Raw genomic sequence first — 18,624 nt, forward strand, 5'->3', positions numbered from 1 at the left:
AATCTTGTGAAGGCGTTCTTTTTCAAAAATGCCACCACACTTCTAGCTTCGTTGTTGGGTAGAGCAACGACCTCCATCCATTTGACACATAGTCCACAGCTACCAAAATGCAGGTATTCCCACTAGAGCTTATAAACGGTCCCATAAAATTAATGCCCCACACATAAAAAATGTCAATTTCCAAGATGGTGGTGAGGGGCATCTCATTTTTCTTTGAAATTTCACCGGCCCTTTGACATTCATCACAATGCTTGACTAGATCACTTGTGTCCTTATAGAGGGTAGGCCAATAGAATCCACAACTCAACACTTCGGCGGCCGTTCTTGCTCCACCATGGTGACCACCATATGGTGAAGAATGACAAGCCCCAAGAATTTCAACTTGTTCCTCCTCCGGCACACATCTTCTAATCGCACCATCGGTACAAATCTGGAAGAGGTACGGTTCATCCTAATAATAGTCAAGGCAATCCCATTTGAGCTTCTTCCTTTGGTTTGAAGAGAACTCATTCGATTTAATACCACTCACAAGATAATTTTCTAAGTCGACGCACCATGGCATCTCGGTCATTAAAATGGCTAGAAGTTTCTCGTTGGGGAAAGAGTTACTGATTTCAAGGCCGTCATGTGGCCTCCTCTCCTCCTCCAAGCGAGACAAGTGGTCTGCCACTTGGTTTTCACTGCCTTTGCGGTCTTGAATGTCTAAATCGAACTATTGCAATAGAAGTACCTATCTCATTAACCGCGCCTTTAAATCTTTCTTGATCATTAAGTACCAAAGTGTCGCGTGATCCGTGTGAACAATCACCTTTGTACCCATCAAGTACGAGCGGAACTTTTCCATAGCAAAATAAATAGCAAGAAGCTCTTTCTCGGTCACCGTGTAATTGACTTGGGAATCATTCATGGTCTTACTAGCATAGTAGACCAGATGGAAGATTTTGTTGATACATTGCCCCAAAACTGCTCCAATCGCCACATCACTTGCGTCACACATGAACTCAAAAGGCAATCTCCAATTCGGTGCAGTGATAATAGGAGTAGTTGTCAATTTGAACTTTAGCAATTCAAATGCATTCATGCAATCCTCATTGAAATGGAATTTGGCATCCTTCTCTAAAATCTTACATAAGGGGTTCACTACTTTGGAAAAATCCTTGATGAAACGGCTATAGAACCCTGCATGACCCAAGAAACTCCTCACTCCCTTCATGGATTTTGGAGGTGGAAGTTTAGAAATCACCTCTATTTTTGCCTTGTCGACCTCAATGCCATTCTTTGAACTTTTGTGGCCAAGGTCAATACCTTCCTCAACCATGAAATGACATTTCTCCCAATTTAATACCAAGTTTGTCTTTTCACATCTTGTCAAGAACTTATCCAAATTTTTCAAGCAATCATCTAAAGAATTCCCTACCACTAAAAAGTCATCCACGAAGACTTCAAAGAAATCCTCCACCATGTCGGTAAAGATAGCAATCATACACCGTTGAAAAGTGTTAGTGAATTGCATAACCCGAATGGCATCCGCGAGAATGCGAAAGTACCATAAGGACATGTGAAAGTAGTCTTCTCTTGATCCTCAGGAGCAATAAGAATTTGACTATAGCCGAAATATCCATCAAGGAAATAATAGAAAGCACGGCCGGCCAACCTATCAAGCATTTGATAAAGAAAGGGAAGTGGGAAATGATCCTTCCTTGTGACTTTGTTGAGCTTGCGATAGTCCATACACACTCTCCACCCGGTCACCGTTCTTGTAGGGATCAACTCGTTATTATCATTAGTAACCACAATCATGCCCCCTTTCTTTGGGACACATTGCACCGGAGAAGTCTACGAACTATCGAAAATGGGGTAAACAACCCCGGCATCCAACCACTTTATGATCTCCTTTTTTACCACCTCTTGCATTGCTTCATTTAGCCTCCTTTGATGTTCTACGGATGTTTTGGCATAATCCTCCAAAATAATCTTGTGCATGCAAAATGCGGGGCTTATTCCCCGAATATCCGCCAATGTCCATCCAATAGCTTTCTTCCTCTTTTGTAGCACTGTCAATGTGGAGTCTACCTGCAAGTTAGTCAAATAAGAGGAAAGAATAACCGGTAAAGTAGAACAAGGGCTAAGGAATTCATAACTGAGATGCGGAGGAAATGGCTTTAACTCCAAAGTGGGAGGCTCCTCGATTGAGGGATTTGTTGGAGGAGTCCTCAGGTTTTCAAGATCCAAGGACAATTTGTGGGGTTCAAAAGTGTAAGACCCCATTCCTTGCAATGCATTCACACATTCCACATAGACCTCTTTCTCCTCATCATCATCAAGGTTAAGCAAAACGGCCTCCAAAGTATCATCAATATTCATTGTAGCACTAGCATCATCAATAATCACATCGGTCACCAAGTCCACAAACGAAAAAACTTCATTGCTATTCGGTTGTTTCATAAATTTGCACACATGGAAGACCACCTTTTCATCACCCACCCGGAAGGTGAGCTCACCGGCTTCCACATTAACAAGAGCCTTCCCCGTAGCAAGGAAAGGTCTACCCAAAATAATAGGCACCTCGTAGTCCACTTTACAATCAAGAATTACAAAGTCTGCTGGGAGGATGAACTTATCAACACGAACCAACACATCATCAATAATACCTAATGGTCTCTTCATAGTATGATCTGCCATTTGTAACCTTATAGATGTGGGTCTTGGTTGCCCAATTCCCAAAGTTTTGTACATCGAATAGGGAAACAAGTTGATACTTGCCCTAAGATTACAAAGAGCTTTTGCAAAGTCGGCACTTCCAATGGTGCAAGGGATTGTGAAAACACCAGGATCTTCCAATTTGGGAGCTATTGAGTGCACAATTGCACTCACTTGATGAGTCATCTTTATAGTTTCACAATTCATCGACCTTTTCTTTGTCACCAAGTCCTTCATGAACTTTGCATAACCCGGCATTTGATCCAAAGCCTCAACCAATGTCACATTAATAGACAAACTCTTCATCATGTCAATGAACTTTTTGAATTGGTTCTCACCATTTTGCTTGGCAAGACTTTAAGGATAAGGAGGAGGATGCCTTGGCATTAGTGCCTTAGCCTTTGGCACTACCGGTTTCGGTATGTCAACAATATGCTCCCTAGATGGGTTCACTTCTTCTTGAGTCACCTCCTCGTTGTCATCAATATTGATCCTCACTTCACCATTTGCTTGCACCTCATTATTTGGAATCTCATCTTCATGTATCATTTGCTTATCATCATAATTTTCTTTTGACTTGAGGTGGTTGGATACCCACTTTTTCCCCTTCTTGTAGTAATGTCCATGGCATGTCCCGGGTTGTTACCACCCTTTGGGTTCACTACCATATCACTTGGTAGTACCCCCTTAGGACGAGTGTTTAAAGCTTGCGAGATTTGCCCCAATTGAACTTCCAAATTGCAAATTGAAGTGTTATGAGAGTCTAGTTGAGCATCAGAGTCGGCATTCTTCTCCATTATTTGTTTGAACATGTTCTCGATTCGACCCATCTCATTGTTGGAAGAACTCGGACCTTAGAAAGGATAAGGAGGTAGGTTGCTCGGTTGTTGATACATCGGGGGCCTTTGAAAACCCGACCCTCGATTGTTTTTGTTGTTCCACCCTCCTTGGCAGTTGCCTCCCTAATATCCTTGATTATTGCCACTCTAATTATATTGGTTATTTTGACAGTTCCAATTCCCTTGATTGTTTTGATTGTTCCAATTCCCTTGACTATTACCACCATTCCAATTACCTTGGTCGTTTGAATTCCAATTCCCTTGATTTCATTGTGGTCACCATTGTTGTTGATTCAGGCCTTGATTGTTGTTTATTTGCCCTTGGAAGTTGCTCACATATTATACTTCCTCCTCTTGTTCATTGTATTGTCCATCTTGATCAAACCCACTATCATCTTGCACATAATTTTCAACTCAGTTTTGCACTTGAGGACCCTTTTTACTTCTCTTATTTACCATCATATTAACTCCCTCTATTTCATTTACTTGCTTAGGACCTTGCACTTGTTGAAGTTGAGCTTTCGCTAATTGATTCATCGTGGTGGTCAACTCGGTAATTGCTTGCCCATGATCATGCAATTTTTTGTGAAGGTGAATTACATTTGGATCACCTTAAGGAAAATTTTCTCTACTTTGCCATGTTGATGAAGTATCCCCTATTTCATATAAGATATCACAAGCTTCCACAAGGAATTATCATGAAATTTCCACCGGCAAGTTGGTTGACCATGCATTGATTGGTAGTATTGATCCCCCTATAGAAAGTTTGTTGAATCATAGCCTCTTTCATGTCATTGTTTGGGCAATCTTTCACCATATTTAGTTACCTCTCCCATAACTCATGCAAAGGCTCATTGGGTTCTTGTTTGAAAGCTAGAATATCATCCTTAAGAGTCGCCATATGCCCGGGATAAAAGAACTTGGAAGTAAATTTCTCGGTCAATTCATCCCATGTATAGATAGAATGATTTGGTAACCTCTCTAACCAATCCAAGGCCTTCCCCCGTAGAGAGAAAGGAAATAGCCTTAACCATAAAGCATCTTCAGAGATGTTTGTCTGTTTACTCCCCTAGCAAGTGTCCACAAACCCCTTCAAGTGTTTGTACGCATTTTGATTCGGAGCCCCGGTGAAGAATCCACATTGCTCTAACAAAGTGAGCATAACATTTGTGATTTGAAAGTTGCCCGCCCTAATACGGGGCGGGACTATGGCACTTGCATACCCTTCATTTGGCAACACCCGGTATGGAGCCGCTCTTGGTGGAGGTGGGGGTGGAACGGAAACATTGTCTTGAGGCGGTCGGTCTTATCTATTTGCTTGAGGTTCAAGAGGAACCTCTTCAACTTGGTCATCATCCCCGTCATCCTCCAATGAAATATTTCCGAGAGGATCATTGTTGTTGAGAGCCATTGTATCACCTACAATTGTTTTACAAAAAGATTAGTAACACGGAAGGAAAGGAGGACAAATCACACACAAGACCAAATATATGGCTAAATCCGTTTTTAGCGCCCCAGCAACGGTGCCAATTGATCTCGCCCAAGTCACACCTCAAATTGGGGTTGTGAAGCAGTCGATTACAATAATAATTACCCATCTAGAAGTCGGGATCGAATTCATAGGGAGCGTAGATGGGATTAGTGGTATATATTTGGACTAAGCGCGTAAAGTGTCTAAGTTGCACTTCCACAAACTTTGTTTTGATTCTACTTCCAAATTATGCTACGGTTTGAAAATATAAAATATGAAACTAGAGAATAATGTTTTTTTGTTTTTTTTTCAAATATATAAAAGGTCTAGGGCTGTGACTTCCACCTAGGTATTTTTCTAACGGGTTGTGGGCTTTAGAGCGAGTTTCGTTGGTCGGGGTGTATTACAGTAATCAACACATAATTACCCACTCAATACCTCTCGGTAAGAGAGTGGTTTTGCCCAATTTGGTTTTCTCAAATCCAAATGGGTATTGCACAAAACAATTGATAAATGCTCAAGTTGGGTTTTACTATCTCTAGGTTCAACCCTTTAATTGGGGCTATCAATCTCTTGAGTTCATCCCAATTTCTTGTAGCCAAGTTTTTCTAGACTAAGTCTCTCTTTCTTAAGTAGAGACTAAGTCAAATAGGCTTGAATCAATATTTGCAACTATCAATTCTGCAGTTATATCAAGAACTAGGCTAAATACTATACGCCCAACCATAAACAAGCCCTAAATCAAACACCCATTAGGTACCCACACTAGCTTAGGTCATAACCTTAGCTAGAAATTTATCTACTCATAGTGGGTGATGAAGAAAATAAAGAAGAAAAAATTATTAAACTCATATTAAATGATAAATATATGAAAATCCAAAGCGAAATCAACAGGATATGATAAAGTTTCCTAAAAGTGTAAAGGAAACGGCTACAAACTTTCAGGTATTCAAAGTTTAACCTAATTTTGTCAGGAAATATTATTTATACACAGCTGAAATTTTTGGACAAAATTTCCCTTTCGGAGGTTTCTGTGGCCGCACAATTCTGTGTGCGGTTCTTATTTTTCTGCTGCTCTTGATAGGAGTGGGTTCTGCGGCTGCACAATTCTAAACTACGGCCGCATCTATTAAGTTCTGCGGACTGCACAATTCTGAGTGCGGCTGCACATTTGATTATTGCGGCCACACAATTATAGTGTGGTCTGCACTTCTTGATGGTCTCACATTTCTAACTCTTTGAACCTTGACTTCTGCGGTCGCACAATTGTTATGTGGTCGGCACTTTACATTGGAGCAATGTCAAATTTTCTTCATGTTCTGCGCTTCTGCGGTCCACATTTTAGCCTTTTTGCTTGATTTTTGTCCTTGTTCAAAGGTACTCCTTCTTGAGTTGAATTTCATCACTTTGGCTCATTTTCTAATACTCCTGCAAGTAAGTATATTTCATTAATTTTCGGAAATACTTTTAAACATTTTTGCACTAAAACAAAAGTCAAAAGGCGCAAATAAGTAGTCAAGATCCCCACTTATCAACGTCTGTAGTTATCGTTGAGAGGCTACAAGGCTGTTACGGGCACTTCGCTTCTTTCTTCCTCGTCGTACGATTTGATTCCATTGGAGCTTATGCCTCCATTTCCTTCCTACTCATTCTTATACATTGTGGATTGTTTGTTATCAATTGGGCACCGATGAGTTGTGAAGATGCGACAAATGCGGTGCAGGATGCTTTTCCCGGCGAATGTGGGCGGACCATTACTATCGCTTTGTGGAGGAATATTCTGTCATTTCACCCCAGTGTTGGTATTGCCTACGGTCGAGGTCTGATATATTTTGAATTCGGTGGAATTCTTGTTAATATTATGGTGTTTCCATCCTTGATTGAATGCATTAAGGCTTATTGACATATTGGTCTTCATTTGTTTGCCTCGAGGCACGATGTTGTGGAATGGAACCAAAGAAAAAGTTATCAGGGGTGGCTGTGTGTTGCCACCTCAGGATTGAATCAGCATTTTCATTGTAGATGGTTCGAGGGAGATGATCCTTGAGATGGATTCTATGCTAAGGAAAGTTTGAATGTGACGAGAAAGGATTGATAAGAATTTAGGAAAAGTTGAAGTATTCAATCATTGTTTTGGATGCAATACGGTTTCGAGTTTCAAACACATCATTGGACATTTGGGTGATGTTAAAGATTGAAGGGATTCTTACGGCTGGCGAACTAGTATGGACCTAGGGAGGTTAGTTGATTTCATGATAGATGTATCTATAGAAATGACGTTGGAGGAGGTTGATATGGGGTTACACAGGTGGGCTATCTCCTGTGAGCAGGTTAGCGGTTGTGTGGTTTTGATGAGGTTCCTATGAAGGGTTCTACCATCGGCCCAACATGGGATGCATGTATTGCGATGTGAGCTTGGATCGCTTGAAGAAGATTGTACAATTTTCAAAAGGTCGAGTGTGCGATTGTGGCTGATAATTCGAGATGTGTTATGATTAGTCCAATAAGAACTTATGAGAAGTTTGGCCAAGCAACGGTGTGGGATCATGGTAACTATGTAGAAAAGGTCATTGTGGGGTCTGGATCTATGTGATTGTAGCATAAGTCTAAGTTGGGGAGCCCACCGTCTATGACTAAGTCACGTGGTTGTGTGCCTATATAGTTTCTGGCTACCGGTGTATTGGTAGATTATTTATGACCAAGAGGACAAGGAATTTGATGTATATGTGTTACATTTTTCCCTATCGATTCAGGTGCAGGCATTAGGTATGACTCAGGATTTATGCTTTCTGTGGATGTGATGTGCAAGGAAAAGAAATCATCCGGCTGCTTCTTTGGAAGTGTTTATATGCTAACAGAGCACTAGAGTTTGTTACATATTTCGGACCAGGTCAGAGTGGGTGACTCTCGACAATGGTTCTAGTGGGTTCAAGAATTAAAGTGCAGTGTTTAAAAACTTTGGGTTCGTTATATGCTTGAGGAGTGGGTTTTGCACCAGAGTGTAAAGAATACTTGGGCGGGCCTATGGTGCAGTTTAGAGGAATGGGAAAAACAACTTCGGATCTGAATGAGGTCTTTCAGAACGGGTGTATAAATTGAAAATACTATTGAGTGCATGAGAATATAAGATGTCTCATGGGTATGGAGACGAGGTAGTCTTGTGATTTAGGTCACTTGGGATGAGTGTTGTTGAGGTCCGTTATATGTTTGAATGGAGCTATTATTATTTCAAAGGCGAGTCAAGTGTAAATTGGAAGAAGTTGAGTCAGTTAGTAATTGTTTGGATCAACAGGATTGTGGAAATGATCAATTCCTTAGGTATGTTAAGCTAGACAAGTGATTCGTGGTTGTACGTGCGGGCTTGACATCCACCTTAATTTGATTGATTTGGAAGTATTTTATTCTGATGGCCTTGTTATGTGTAAATGAATCCCGGAAAAATTATGGTGATTTAAATCACAGTTTGAGGCTTGATTTTTTGCAGTTATGGGAATTTGATTGCGTGTTGCAATTGTTCTTCTGAAATAAGTGGAGTAAAAGGGATTCTAGCCGATGAAGTGTGTATTTTATTGGGGTTCAGGGGTTATAATGAAATTCTTAGACTCTCGTGTAGAGGTAGGATGGGTGTGGTGAGCGGTATAGTAATTGGAAGTTGAGGATCAAGGTTGCGGTTCAATTTCGATAAGAATATCACGAGCTCGGAGGAGCAGGGGAAGATTTCAGATGTCCAGAATATGCTGGCACTATTTTTGGCCAGCTTGAGGATGGTCTATTTTGTGGAAGAAGAGTTGGGTATTGAAATGCGGATGCTGGACTAGCACTATGGAAATAGCATGGTCGATGACCATTAATGTTCAGATTTTACTACCTGGTGCAGAAGGTTGTGGGGGTATATCCCACAACAAGATCGTATAAGTGTGATGCATTAGTCATTCGACGGTTAGAGATTTAAAACAGGTATGGAGATATTGGTATTGTCGCTAATGGGAGAGATTAGGACTAAGAGGCGCTCTATTCCTTTGATGGGCTGTGGGAGTTTGTTCTGGATTTGATGTCCGCTCTTATGTGTCATGTATGGTATCATTGCTTATGGAGGAGTCTTCGGGTGTTGGATGTTATTCCTGTCGTCAACTATTTTCTGTAATACTATATTATGCCATATGGATTGTGAGACGACTTGATTATTCGCACGTATATTGTGGTCCTGTGTAGCTTGTCATTATTGCACCTTAGTCGTGCTTGATTTTTGTAGCATGTGACGTTATCCATCTCCCCAAGGTCGTATCTATGCACTTGACGTGCTTGTGGTGGATATTCAGGCATTCCGTAGGTATGAGCATTATGTCTGGATGTGTATTTCCTTATTGATTGTTATGTGTGAATCGAGTGGCACGCCGTAACAGTGAGATGTTGAGTACGGTTCCCTATACTTAATTTCATGTATCTTGTTTCTTATCTTTGAGAAATTTTCATAGCATCTGTTTGGCCGTTCTACTCGTTATGCGGGCTAGGTAGTTCTTTGCCAGAGTTCATTTTTTCTTATGCGTCATATTCGAGTTGTATCTTATTGGCGCAATGGTGGCGTCATATGAGATTTTATTCAGTATTTGAGGTGTCTTATTGCGTAAGCAGCTTATACTGGGTAAGACGGGGTTATTGGACCTGAAATCAGTGCAATCACATTCATATAAGGTATATTAAAGAGAAAAGGTCATTATTCAGTTCAAAATGAGGAGATGGTTCTTGTCAAATAGAGAGACTCTAGGAAATTTTGATTTGGCAGGTGGTTATAAGTATCTACGTGTTGTTTTTCATCGTTGTGGTACTTCTAGTATTGGATAAGGGCTTGTACACATTATGAGGTATATTACGAGCATCAGGTTAGTGAATTTACAACTATTGTGCTTGGAGGAGGTAACCATGGGCAAATGAGTTATGCGGTGTACTATGTGATATCAGCATGGGTGCATGATCATGTTTTGGCTCAGTGTGTAGATATTGACACTGTTTTCATATGTTAGAATCATATCTTATAGAGAAATTCGGATGTTGGAATATGGTCCTAAGGCTTGTTGGCTAAAGTAAAAAGGGGGGATCTTTAGTCTGGCTCGAGTTGGTGTGCTTACGTGGGTTGTGGTGGCATGGGCAGGTGCTCTAGGTGTCAATGATTTTGGTCAACCCCATAACAGTTCTTGGCACATTCGAGGACAAACGTATGTTTAAATGGGGGAGAATGTAATGACCCAACCGGTTGTTTCGAGCTCTAGCATGTCATTCGGCTATTTGAGTTCTTGAGTAGCTTCACTTTATGTATTATAACTTGTACGTGTGGTCCGAATTGAATTCCGGGAAGTTCGGAGTTAATTCGGAAGGAAATTCTTAATTCAAGAGCTTTAAGTTGGAAGAGTTGACTAGGGTTTGACTCTTGAGTAAACGACCTCGAAATCAGGATTTGAAGATTCCAATAGGTTCGTATGATGATTTCGGACTTGGGCATATGTTCAGGTTGAGTATCGGGTCACTCAGGAGCATTTCAGTACTTATTATGGATGGTTGGCACTTTGAAAGTTTTAGGAATTCCTAAGTTTGACTTGAAGTGGACTTTAGTGTTATCGATATTTGTTTGGGATTCCAAGCCTTGGAATAGGTACGTATGGTGGTTTATCACTTGTGCGTAAAGTTTGGCGTCATTCCAGAATGTTTAAGTTTGATTCGGATGCATTCGGCAAAGTTTGAATGTTTGAAAGTTGAAAGAAGGTTTCGATCGTCGATTTGCAGTTTTGATGTTGTTTAGTGTGATTTGAGGCCTCGATTAGGTTCGTGTTATGTTTTGGGACTTGTTGGTATGATTAGACAGGGTCTCGAGGGCCTCGGGTGAGTTCTGGGGTAGTTTCGGATCAATTTCCCCATGTTTTGCTATTGCTGGTCTGCTAGTGTGTATTGCGATCGCGAAGAAGGAAATTGAAGGGGCAGCTGATTTTCCTATGTGAACGCGATGATAGGACGGCGATCGCGCAGGTTGGCCTAGCAGTGCTTCGCGAACGCGGAGGCCCAACCACTATCACGATGAGGAAAATGGAGGAAACGGGGCAGGAGGCCTTTGGCCTACGCGAATGCGACTTAGGGATCGCGAACGTGGAAGGTCGGGCAATGATGCATTGCAAAACGACCTCCAGACCGCGAACGCGAAGAAGGTTTTTGGGGCAGTGGCATTTTGGCCTTTGCGATCCCAAGGCATTTTCCGCGATCGCGAAGAAGGGAGTTGTTGGGTAGTGAGCTTTTATTTCGGTACTTAGCTTATTTCTCTCACATTTTCATTTGGTTTGGCGATATTGGAGCTCTTGAAGAGGATATTTTCATCATCTATGGCAAGGTAAGTAATTCCCACATATTGGTAGTTAATTACATGGGTTCTACAATGATTTAAATATGAAAAATTTATGGAAATTGTGGAATTTTAAGAGAAAACCTAGAAATTGGTATTTTTGGATTTTAACCACGATTTTGGGCATGGAATTTGGAATATATCATATAATTGAGTTCGTGTCATGACGGGTAAAGTTTGTCTTCAAAAATATTTGGAATCTAGGCACGTGGACCCGAGGGTTGACTTTGTTGACTTTTCGAGCAGATTTGAGAATTGTTATGAATTAATTAATTAATATGTTAAAGTATATATTTATTGGTTTTCCTAATTGTTTGACTAGTTTCGGATCGATGGGCATCAGTTTAAGGTGTCAGAAAGGCGTGGGAGCCGGTTATGGAACTTCAAAGCGAGGTAAGTCTCATGTCTAACTTTGTAATGGGGAAACTACCTCGTAGGTATTATATGTCTTATGTGTTATATGTTGTGGGAGCTACGCATGTATGAGGTGACGAGTGTCCGTGCATATGCTAGAATTCTTGATTATATCTAGTAGAATAAGATTCACGCCATGTTTTAAATGTACTATTTGAGTTATCCCTGCCTGTTTAATTACTTTATTTTTAATTACGACCTAAGATTAGACTTGCATAGAGTAATGGACTCGTTATTTTAGAAATTTGACGAGCTACTTGATTAGTCATGGAAATTGTGCTTCTCTTACGAATTCCCCCCGCGTTGTGCATATTCATCGCAAAGTTTTCCTTAAACTTCATAACTCATACGTATATTCGTGAGTGGGGGTCAAGGACCTGTTAAGATTCTTATTCTAATAAGACCGGGTCATTTTCCTCGGTAGGATATTGTAACATATTCTAATGGGCTCAGGTCATTCGCCTCGGTAGGATATTGTAATATACTCTTCAGGCATTCGCCTCAGCATGATTATATACCACACTCTTATGGGATCGGGTTGTTCGCCTCGGCGAAATTATGTATCACACTCTTATGGGGTCAAGTTGTTCGCCTCGGCAGTGTCATGTATCATATTCTTATGGGATCGGGTCGTTTGCCTTGGCAGTTTTATAAAATACTCTTATGGGATCAGGTCGTTCGCCTCGGCATAATCGTGTATAACATTTGACAAAAAGCCATTGTATCCATGAGTTTTCCCTGACATGAGTTGTGACGATCTATCTAGTAGGGACCACATCATATATACTCCATTTGGGAAGGTAATCGATATTTGAGGATTTGTGTTTACTGTTCAGAGGAGGACTGTATCATTGTACCTATACTTGTTTTCACTATTTAATTATCACGATTTATACTTGTTTACTTTCTACTGTACTTGATTTTGGACCACTAGTAAGTGTGTATGTTGGCCCCTTGTCACTACATCTCCAGGGTTAGGCTAGACAATTATTGGGTATGCGTTGATTTACGTACTCATGCTACAGTTCTGCACTTATTGTGCATGTATATATATGTTTCTAGTGGTCTTTTGGGCGCAGAGCCACAACTATTATGGGGACTTTACGGTGAGCTACATCCCATGTTATGATCTGCAACATACGGAGTCTCTATCAGAATTATTTACATTTTCCTGTCTATCTTGTATTCCAGATAAATGTTGTATTGTTATTTTACCTCCTAGTGGATTCTCATGCACTTGTAACACTGGGTTTTGGGGGTTCTTAATGGATGTTCATTATTGTAGTTCACATTATTATTATTATTGTTGTTGTTATTGTTGTTGTTGTTGTTGTTGTTGTTGTTGTTGTTGCTGCTGCTGCTGCTGCTGCTGCTGCTGCTGCTGCTGCTGCTGCTGCTGCTGCTGCTGCTGCTGCTGCTGTTGTTGTTGTTGTTATTATTTCACTTTATGATTTATTTATATTCAGAAATTTGTACAGAATAACCCAGGTTTCTGTGAGTGTCAGATTTTACTCTATTATTTAATGGGATTTCATGATTTCAAAAATAACAAAATGAACAATTAAGTTGGTTGTTCACCGTTGGTTTTGGGTCATGACAATTAAAAAGTTTGATGGGACTATTGACCAACCCTATCTGAAACATGAACTAAGTGAGGCAGTTGGACCTATTAGGAATTTGTCCTGATTTTCTTATTTTATTTGGATTTATTCTTTTACTTGAAGGAATGGTAGAATATTAATCATAATTGTTTTACTTTTACTTAAATAAAAATATAGATCTCTTCCATATTTGACAGGTTCCTTTCTTGGAGGAAAAGATTGTGGGTCGTGACAGGATCTCTATAAATTGAGGATCCCTCCTTCCTTGAAAAATAATATAACATCCACAATATAGTCTTTAAAAGAGCTTTGTTTAAGGGGAGATTTTTCTCTATATAGTTCTTTTTAATATTCATTTTATTATATGCAGGTCAATTGATCAAACCATTTAAAGAATTACATTATTTTTTATCGTAACAAGTGGTATCAGAGTCAATGATTCAACAAGGTTGAAGATAGGTTCAAGGCGGATTTAGATCAATCAACGACCAATTTGACGATACTGAAGATTTTCTATCCAAAAAAAAATACTCAGAATAAGATATGTGGAGATAAATTATCAACCATAGTTTCAAAAATTCTGCTGTTGTATATACAAAACAAAAACTATTTTAAACCCACACTTGTGGACTCCTACTTTTAACCCTATCACTTTTAACGTAGGGCTCCACTTTTAATCCTGCTTATTTTTAACGTAGGGCTCTAATATTTTTAACTTGTGCTCACTTTTAATGCACGAGGCTCTAATTTTCAACCCATTCATATTTTTAACCATGACAAATATTCATGGGGAGATTTTTCTCTCTATAATTTTCTTTATATTTATTTATTATATGCAGGCCAATTAACCAAATCATATTAAAGAATTACTTTACTTTTGATCCCCAACAAGTTGTATCAGAGTTAGTGGATCAACGAGTCTGAAGATAGGTTCAACGCGGATTTAGATCAAGCAACGACCAATTTGACGATACTGGAGATTTTTTATCCAAAAAAAAAAGTACTCAGAATACTACATATGGAGATAATTTTCAACCATAATTTCAAAAATCCTGCTGTTAGGGCGGTCGTTTTATGTTGTGTTTCACACTTTTGTATAATATTTGTGGTATTGTTTTTCCATTTATTTGATGTCTCTCACGTTGTTGATATTATTTTTATGAGTTTTTTGGTCACAAATCTATTGTCTCTAAGCCAAGGGTCTCCCGCACTATACCCTCCCCAGACCTCACTGGTGGGATTTTTTTTAACCCACTCTTATGGGCTCCTACTTTTAACCTTACTCACTTTTAGCGTAGGGCTCCACTTTTGACCTAGCTCATTTTTAACGTAGGGCTCTAATATTTTTAACACGTACTCACTTTTAATGCATGAGGCTCTAATTTTCAACACATACATATTTTTAACCATGGCAAGCAGCAGTGATGAAGATTAAGTGAAGAAGGAGGATCAAACTTGTTAAAATTTTGGCCAAAGGAAAAAATTGTTAGGAATTTGACATGATTTTCTTACCTTATTTGAATTTATTCTTTTACTTGAAGGACGGGTAGAATATTAACCATAATTGTGTTACTTTTTCCTTTTTTTGGTAATTATGAATTTGCATTACCAGGAAAATATTTACATAGTGTTCTGAAACCTCTAAAGTTGGGCATCAGCCCCAACGTTAGTACACTTCATCTTCTTCTAAGCATACAAATAGAAAACTATACACTATGCTATATCCTCTAATCAATCTAGCTAGGATAGTAATCTATCTGTTTCAACAATGATGCCAATTTCTTCTTCACTCTCCTTTTACAGTGTATGTCTTGAATAATCTGCCTCACTATAACAGTTGCTGGCCTTGTTTTCTGTTGGAAAATTTTGCTATTTCTATCCAACCAAGCATAGTACACACTACCTGTTAGAGCTATGTGATATATTTCTGCTCTGGCACTGTTGCCAAAAGCATGTTTTTAAGCCCATTCAACTTTTTCCTACCATCCCATAACTTGCCTCTGAATTCCCTGCCAATTGAGCATTTGTTGCCATATTGGAGATGTGATTGAACATTTAAAGAGCAAATGTTGAATGTCTTCTTCCTCGTTGTCACATACTGCGCATGTTGTGTCATACCCCATATTCCATTTCTTAAATCTCATATTAGTGTAGAGTCTATCTTGTATTGCAAGATACAATATGAACAGCCATTTAGGACTGCCCTGGTTATTACAGATCAATTACCTCCATTACACTTTAGGATGTTTGTCTCTCAGCTTGTTATATACTATCTTGATAGCATATTTCTCACCTTTTAGGAATTCCTCAATAGTTACCCCTACTTCATCCAAGCACTGCTTATCCTTTAGGATTTTCTGTATCAACCAAGATGCTTGTGGAGCATTGCTTTCCCATACTTGAGTCCCCTTTATATAGTAACTATGTACCCATTGAATCCACAACCTATCTTTCTTCTTGCATAAGTTCCAGAAATGCTTGAGAATTGCAGCTTTATTCCATGTGTATATGTCCACTATGTTGAGGCCACCTGCTGATTTTAGTAAGCAAATTTTATCCCATTCTATTAGAGCCTTCTTTGAACATTCATTATTCTCATTCCATAAGAACCTTCTGCATATTTGCTCAATCTTTTGTATCACCTTCATTGGTAATATGAATATTTGCAACCAGAACTGCTGAATAGCTATAAGCACACTTCTAATCAGTTGTAATCTCCCTACATAAGATAGCATCTTTACTGTCCATGAAGTCACTCTCCCCACTATCCTTTCCAGTAGTGGTTGGCATTGTCCAATAGTTAGCCTTTTTGAACTCAATGGTACTCCCAAGTGTCTAAAAGGTAGAGTTCCTACAAAGAAACCTAACTCCTTTATAATTTGTTTTTGAATCTGTTCTGGTACCCCTCTAAAATACAGAGCACTCTTCCCTTGATTTGCAATTAGTCTAGAAGCCATAGAGAATTGCTGGAATTGTTTGTATAACAGCTGAATAGATACCACATCCCCTCTACAAAACAACAACAAATCATCTGCAAACCCCAGTTGTATTATGCCCAGTTTACCACATCTAGGATGGTAGTTAAAATCTGAATTTTCTGCCAATATTCTTAATGATCTGCTAAGGTATTCCATGGCAATCACAAACAGGAATGGAGACAAAGGATCACCCTGCCTTACTCCTATCTTAGCAGAAAAGGGAACACTTAGTTTACCATTTATAACAACAGAATATGATACTGTTGATATACACACCATGATCCAGTTCACAAATGTTTCTGGGAAGTTGAGTGTATTTAAAACTTGTTCTAAAAACACCCATTCAATAGAGTCAAAGGTTTTTTGCATGTCAATTTTGATCATGCATCTTGGCGACACCCATTTCCTCTCATATCCTTTCACTAGCTCATCACTAAGGATTATATTATCCGTAATAAGTCTGCCGGGAACAAATACAGCTTGACTCTTATCAATGATGCTATCCATGATTCCCTGTAGTCTACTAGTAAGCATTTTGGAGATGATCTTATATAATGTGGAGCAACAAGAAATAGGTCTATATTGCTTCACTGATGTGGGATTTTTAACCTTAGGCACCAATGTTATAGATGTACAATTTATCGATTGATAAAGCTTCTGAGTATCAAATAACTTCAAAATAGCTTCAGTTACCTCATCTCCAATCGTGGCCCACGCTTTCTTGAAGAATAGTGAATTGAAACCACCTACCTCTGGGGCTTTATTGTCATTTATCCCCTGAAGTGCTTGCCAAACTTCTTCTCTATTAAATGGTTGGATAAGCTGCATTTGTTGCTCTCTTGAAAGAACAGGTCCCCTCCTCATATCATCTAAATTTATAGCAGGTAGTATAGGATTTTCATCCCCAAGTAAGCCTTGATAGAAGTTTAGTATCTCCTCTTCTATCCCTTTCTCTGTTTGGACAATATCCCCTACTAAATTGGTAAGTGCTTTGATCTGGTTCTGAGCTCTCATGTTCTTGATGTTGGCAAAAAAATAAGCTGAGTTAGAGTCTCCTAATTTAAGCCATTGGACTCTATACTTCTGTTTATAAATGCACTCCTCTATTACATCCCATTTCTCCAGATGTCACCTTAGCTCTTTTTCCACTTCAAAATTATGGGGATCCTGATTAGAAGTTCTCATCTGTTGTTGTAATAGTTGAAGATCATTCCTGATGCCTTTAATTTTGTCAGCAACCCTAGAAAACTCCTTCGCATTCAGGCCTTTCATTGCTTGTTTGCTTCAGCTTAAACCATACGTTTTTCATGTATACCGCATTGGTATTTATCTGCCAATTATCTGTTACTATCTTTCCAAAATTAGGATCATCAGCCAAACAATTCATAAATCTGAATGGCCTAGTTGTTGCCTTCTGTTGTCTTTCCAATTCAACACATAAATGTGAGTGATCAGAAAAATATGAGTCTAGAACATGAACTTGAATATGAGGCATCTTGTTCATCCATTCTCCATTTACTAATGCCCTATCAATTTTGCTAAAAACATTACTATTAGTCCATGTGAATGACCTTCCTATTGCCTTTAGTTTAGTCATACCAGCATCTTCTACAAATTCTCTAAAATCTCTTATCTCATGGTCTTGCACCACATTGCCATGTACCCTGTCCTCTACCTCAAGTATAACATTGAAGTCTCCCATTACGAGCCATGGTTCTTGTTGTATTCTTTCTATATCTCTAAGATTTCTCCATAATTCCTTCCCATCTTGCACTGTATGGAGGCCATAAACAACAGTAAAATAAAATGTCATTGCATTGGCAGCACAGTTGATTTCAGCTTGTATGTATTGACTATGTACACTGATTTTCTTCACTACAGCAACTTTTGGATCCCATAATAACCATATTCTCCCCTTATTATTCAAAGAAGTGTTTGAGATCCCTTCTCATGTAGGTACTATTTTGTTTATCACCTGCCCCTCTTTACATTCCTTTACTTTATATTCTATAATAGCTATGACATTAACTTTATTCGCCTTGATAAACTCCCTTAACTCCTTTTGCTTATACAACTTATTCACTCCCCTCACATTCTAAGTGATAACTTTCATCTTAGTAATGGAGGGAAATGGTCTTGACTATTTGCATCCCCTTGGCTACTCTGTCCCCTTTCATACTGTTTATCTTGCTGTATTACTATGACTTGGCCTTCATTAGCCCACCTTGCTAATGAG

The 18,624-nt window shown here is 39.2% G+C and overlaps 2 protein-coding genes across 2 annotated transcripts; both read right to left on the minus strand.

Moving 5' to 3' along the window:
• Positions 1-1,836: 1,836 nt before the first annotated feature.
• LOC138868507 (uncharacterized) lies at positions 1,837-3,009 on the minus strand. Its single transcript, XM_070146063.1, has one exon. It carries the CDS (start codon positions 3,007-3,009, stop codon positions 1,837-1,839), a length of 1,173 nt encoding a protein of 390 aa, XP_070002164.1.
• A 14,619-nt stretch (positions 3,010-17,628) lies between these two features.
• LOC138868519 (uncharacterized) lies at positions 17,629-18,201 on the minus strand. The gene has a single exon (XM_070146075.1). It carries the CDS (start codon positions 18,199-18,201, stop codon positions 17,629-17,631), a length of 573 nt encoding a protein of 190 aa, XP_070002176.1.
• Positions 18,202-18,624: the final 423 nt, after the last annotated feature.

Source organism: Nicotiana sylvestris, chromosome 1 (genome assembly GCF_000393655.2).
Source record: "Nicotiana sylvestris chromosome 1, ASM39365v2, whole genome shotgun sequence".
In the NCBI taxonomy this organism is placed as follows: domain Eukaryota; kingdom Viridiplantae; phylum Streptophyta; class Magnoliopsida; order Solanales; family Solanaceae; genus Nicotiana; species Nicotiana sylvestris.

What these genes read in the sequence shown, in the direction of transcription:
- LOC138868507 (XM_070146063.1), bottom strand. Translation starts at nt 3,009, where the DNA reads ATGATGAAGAGTTTGTCTATTAATGTGACATTGGTTGAGGCTTTGGAT.
- LOC138868519 (XM_070146075.1), bottom strand. Translation starts at nt 18,201, where the DNA reads ATGACATTTTATTTTACTGTTGTTTATGGCCTCCATACAGTGCAAGAT.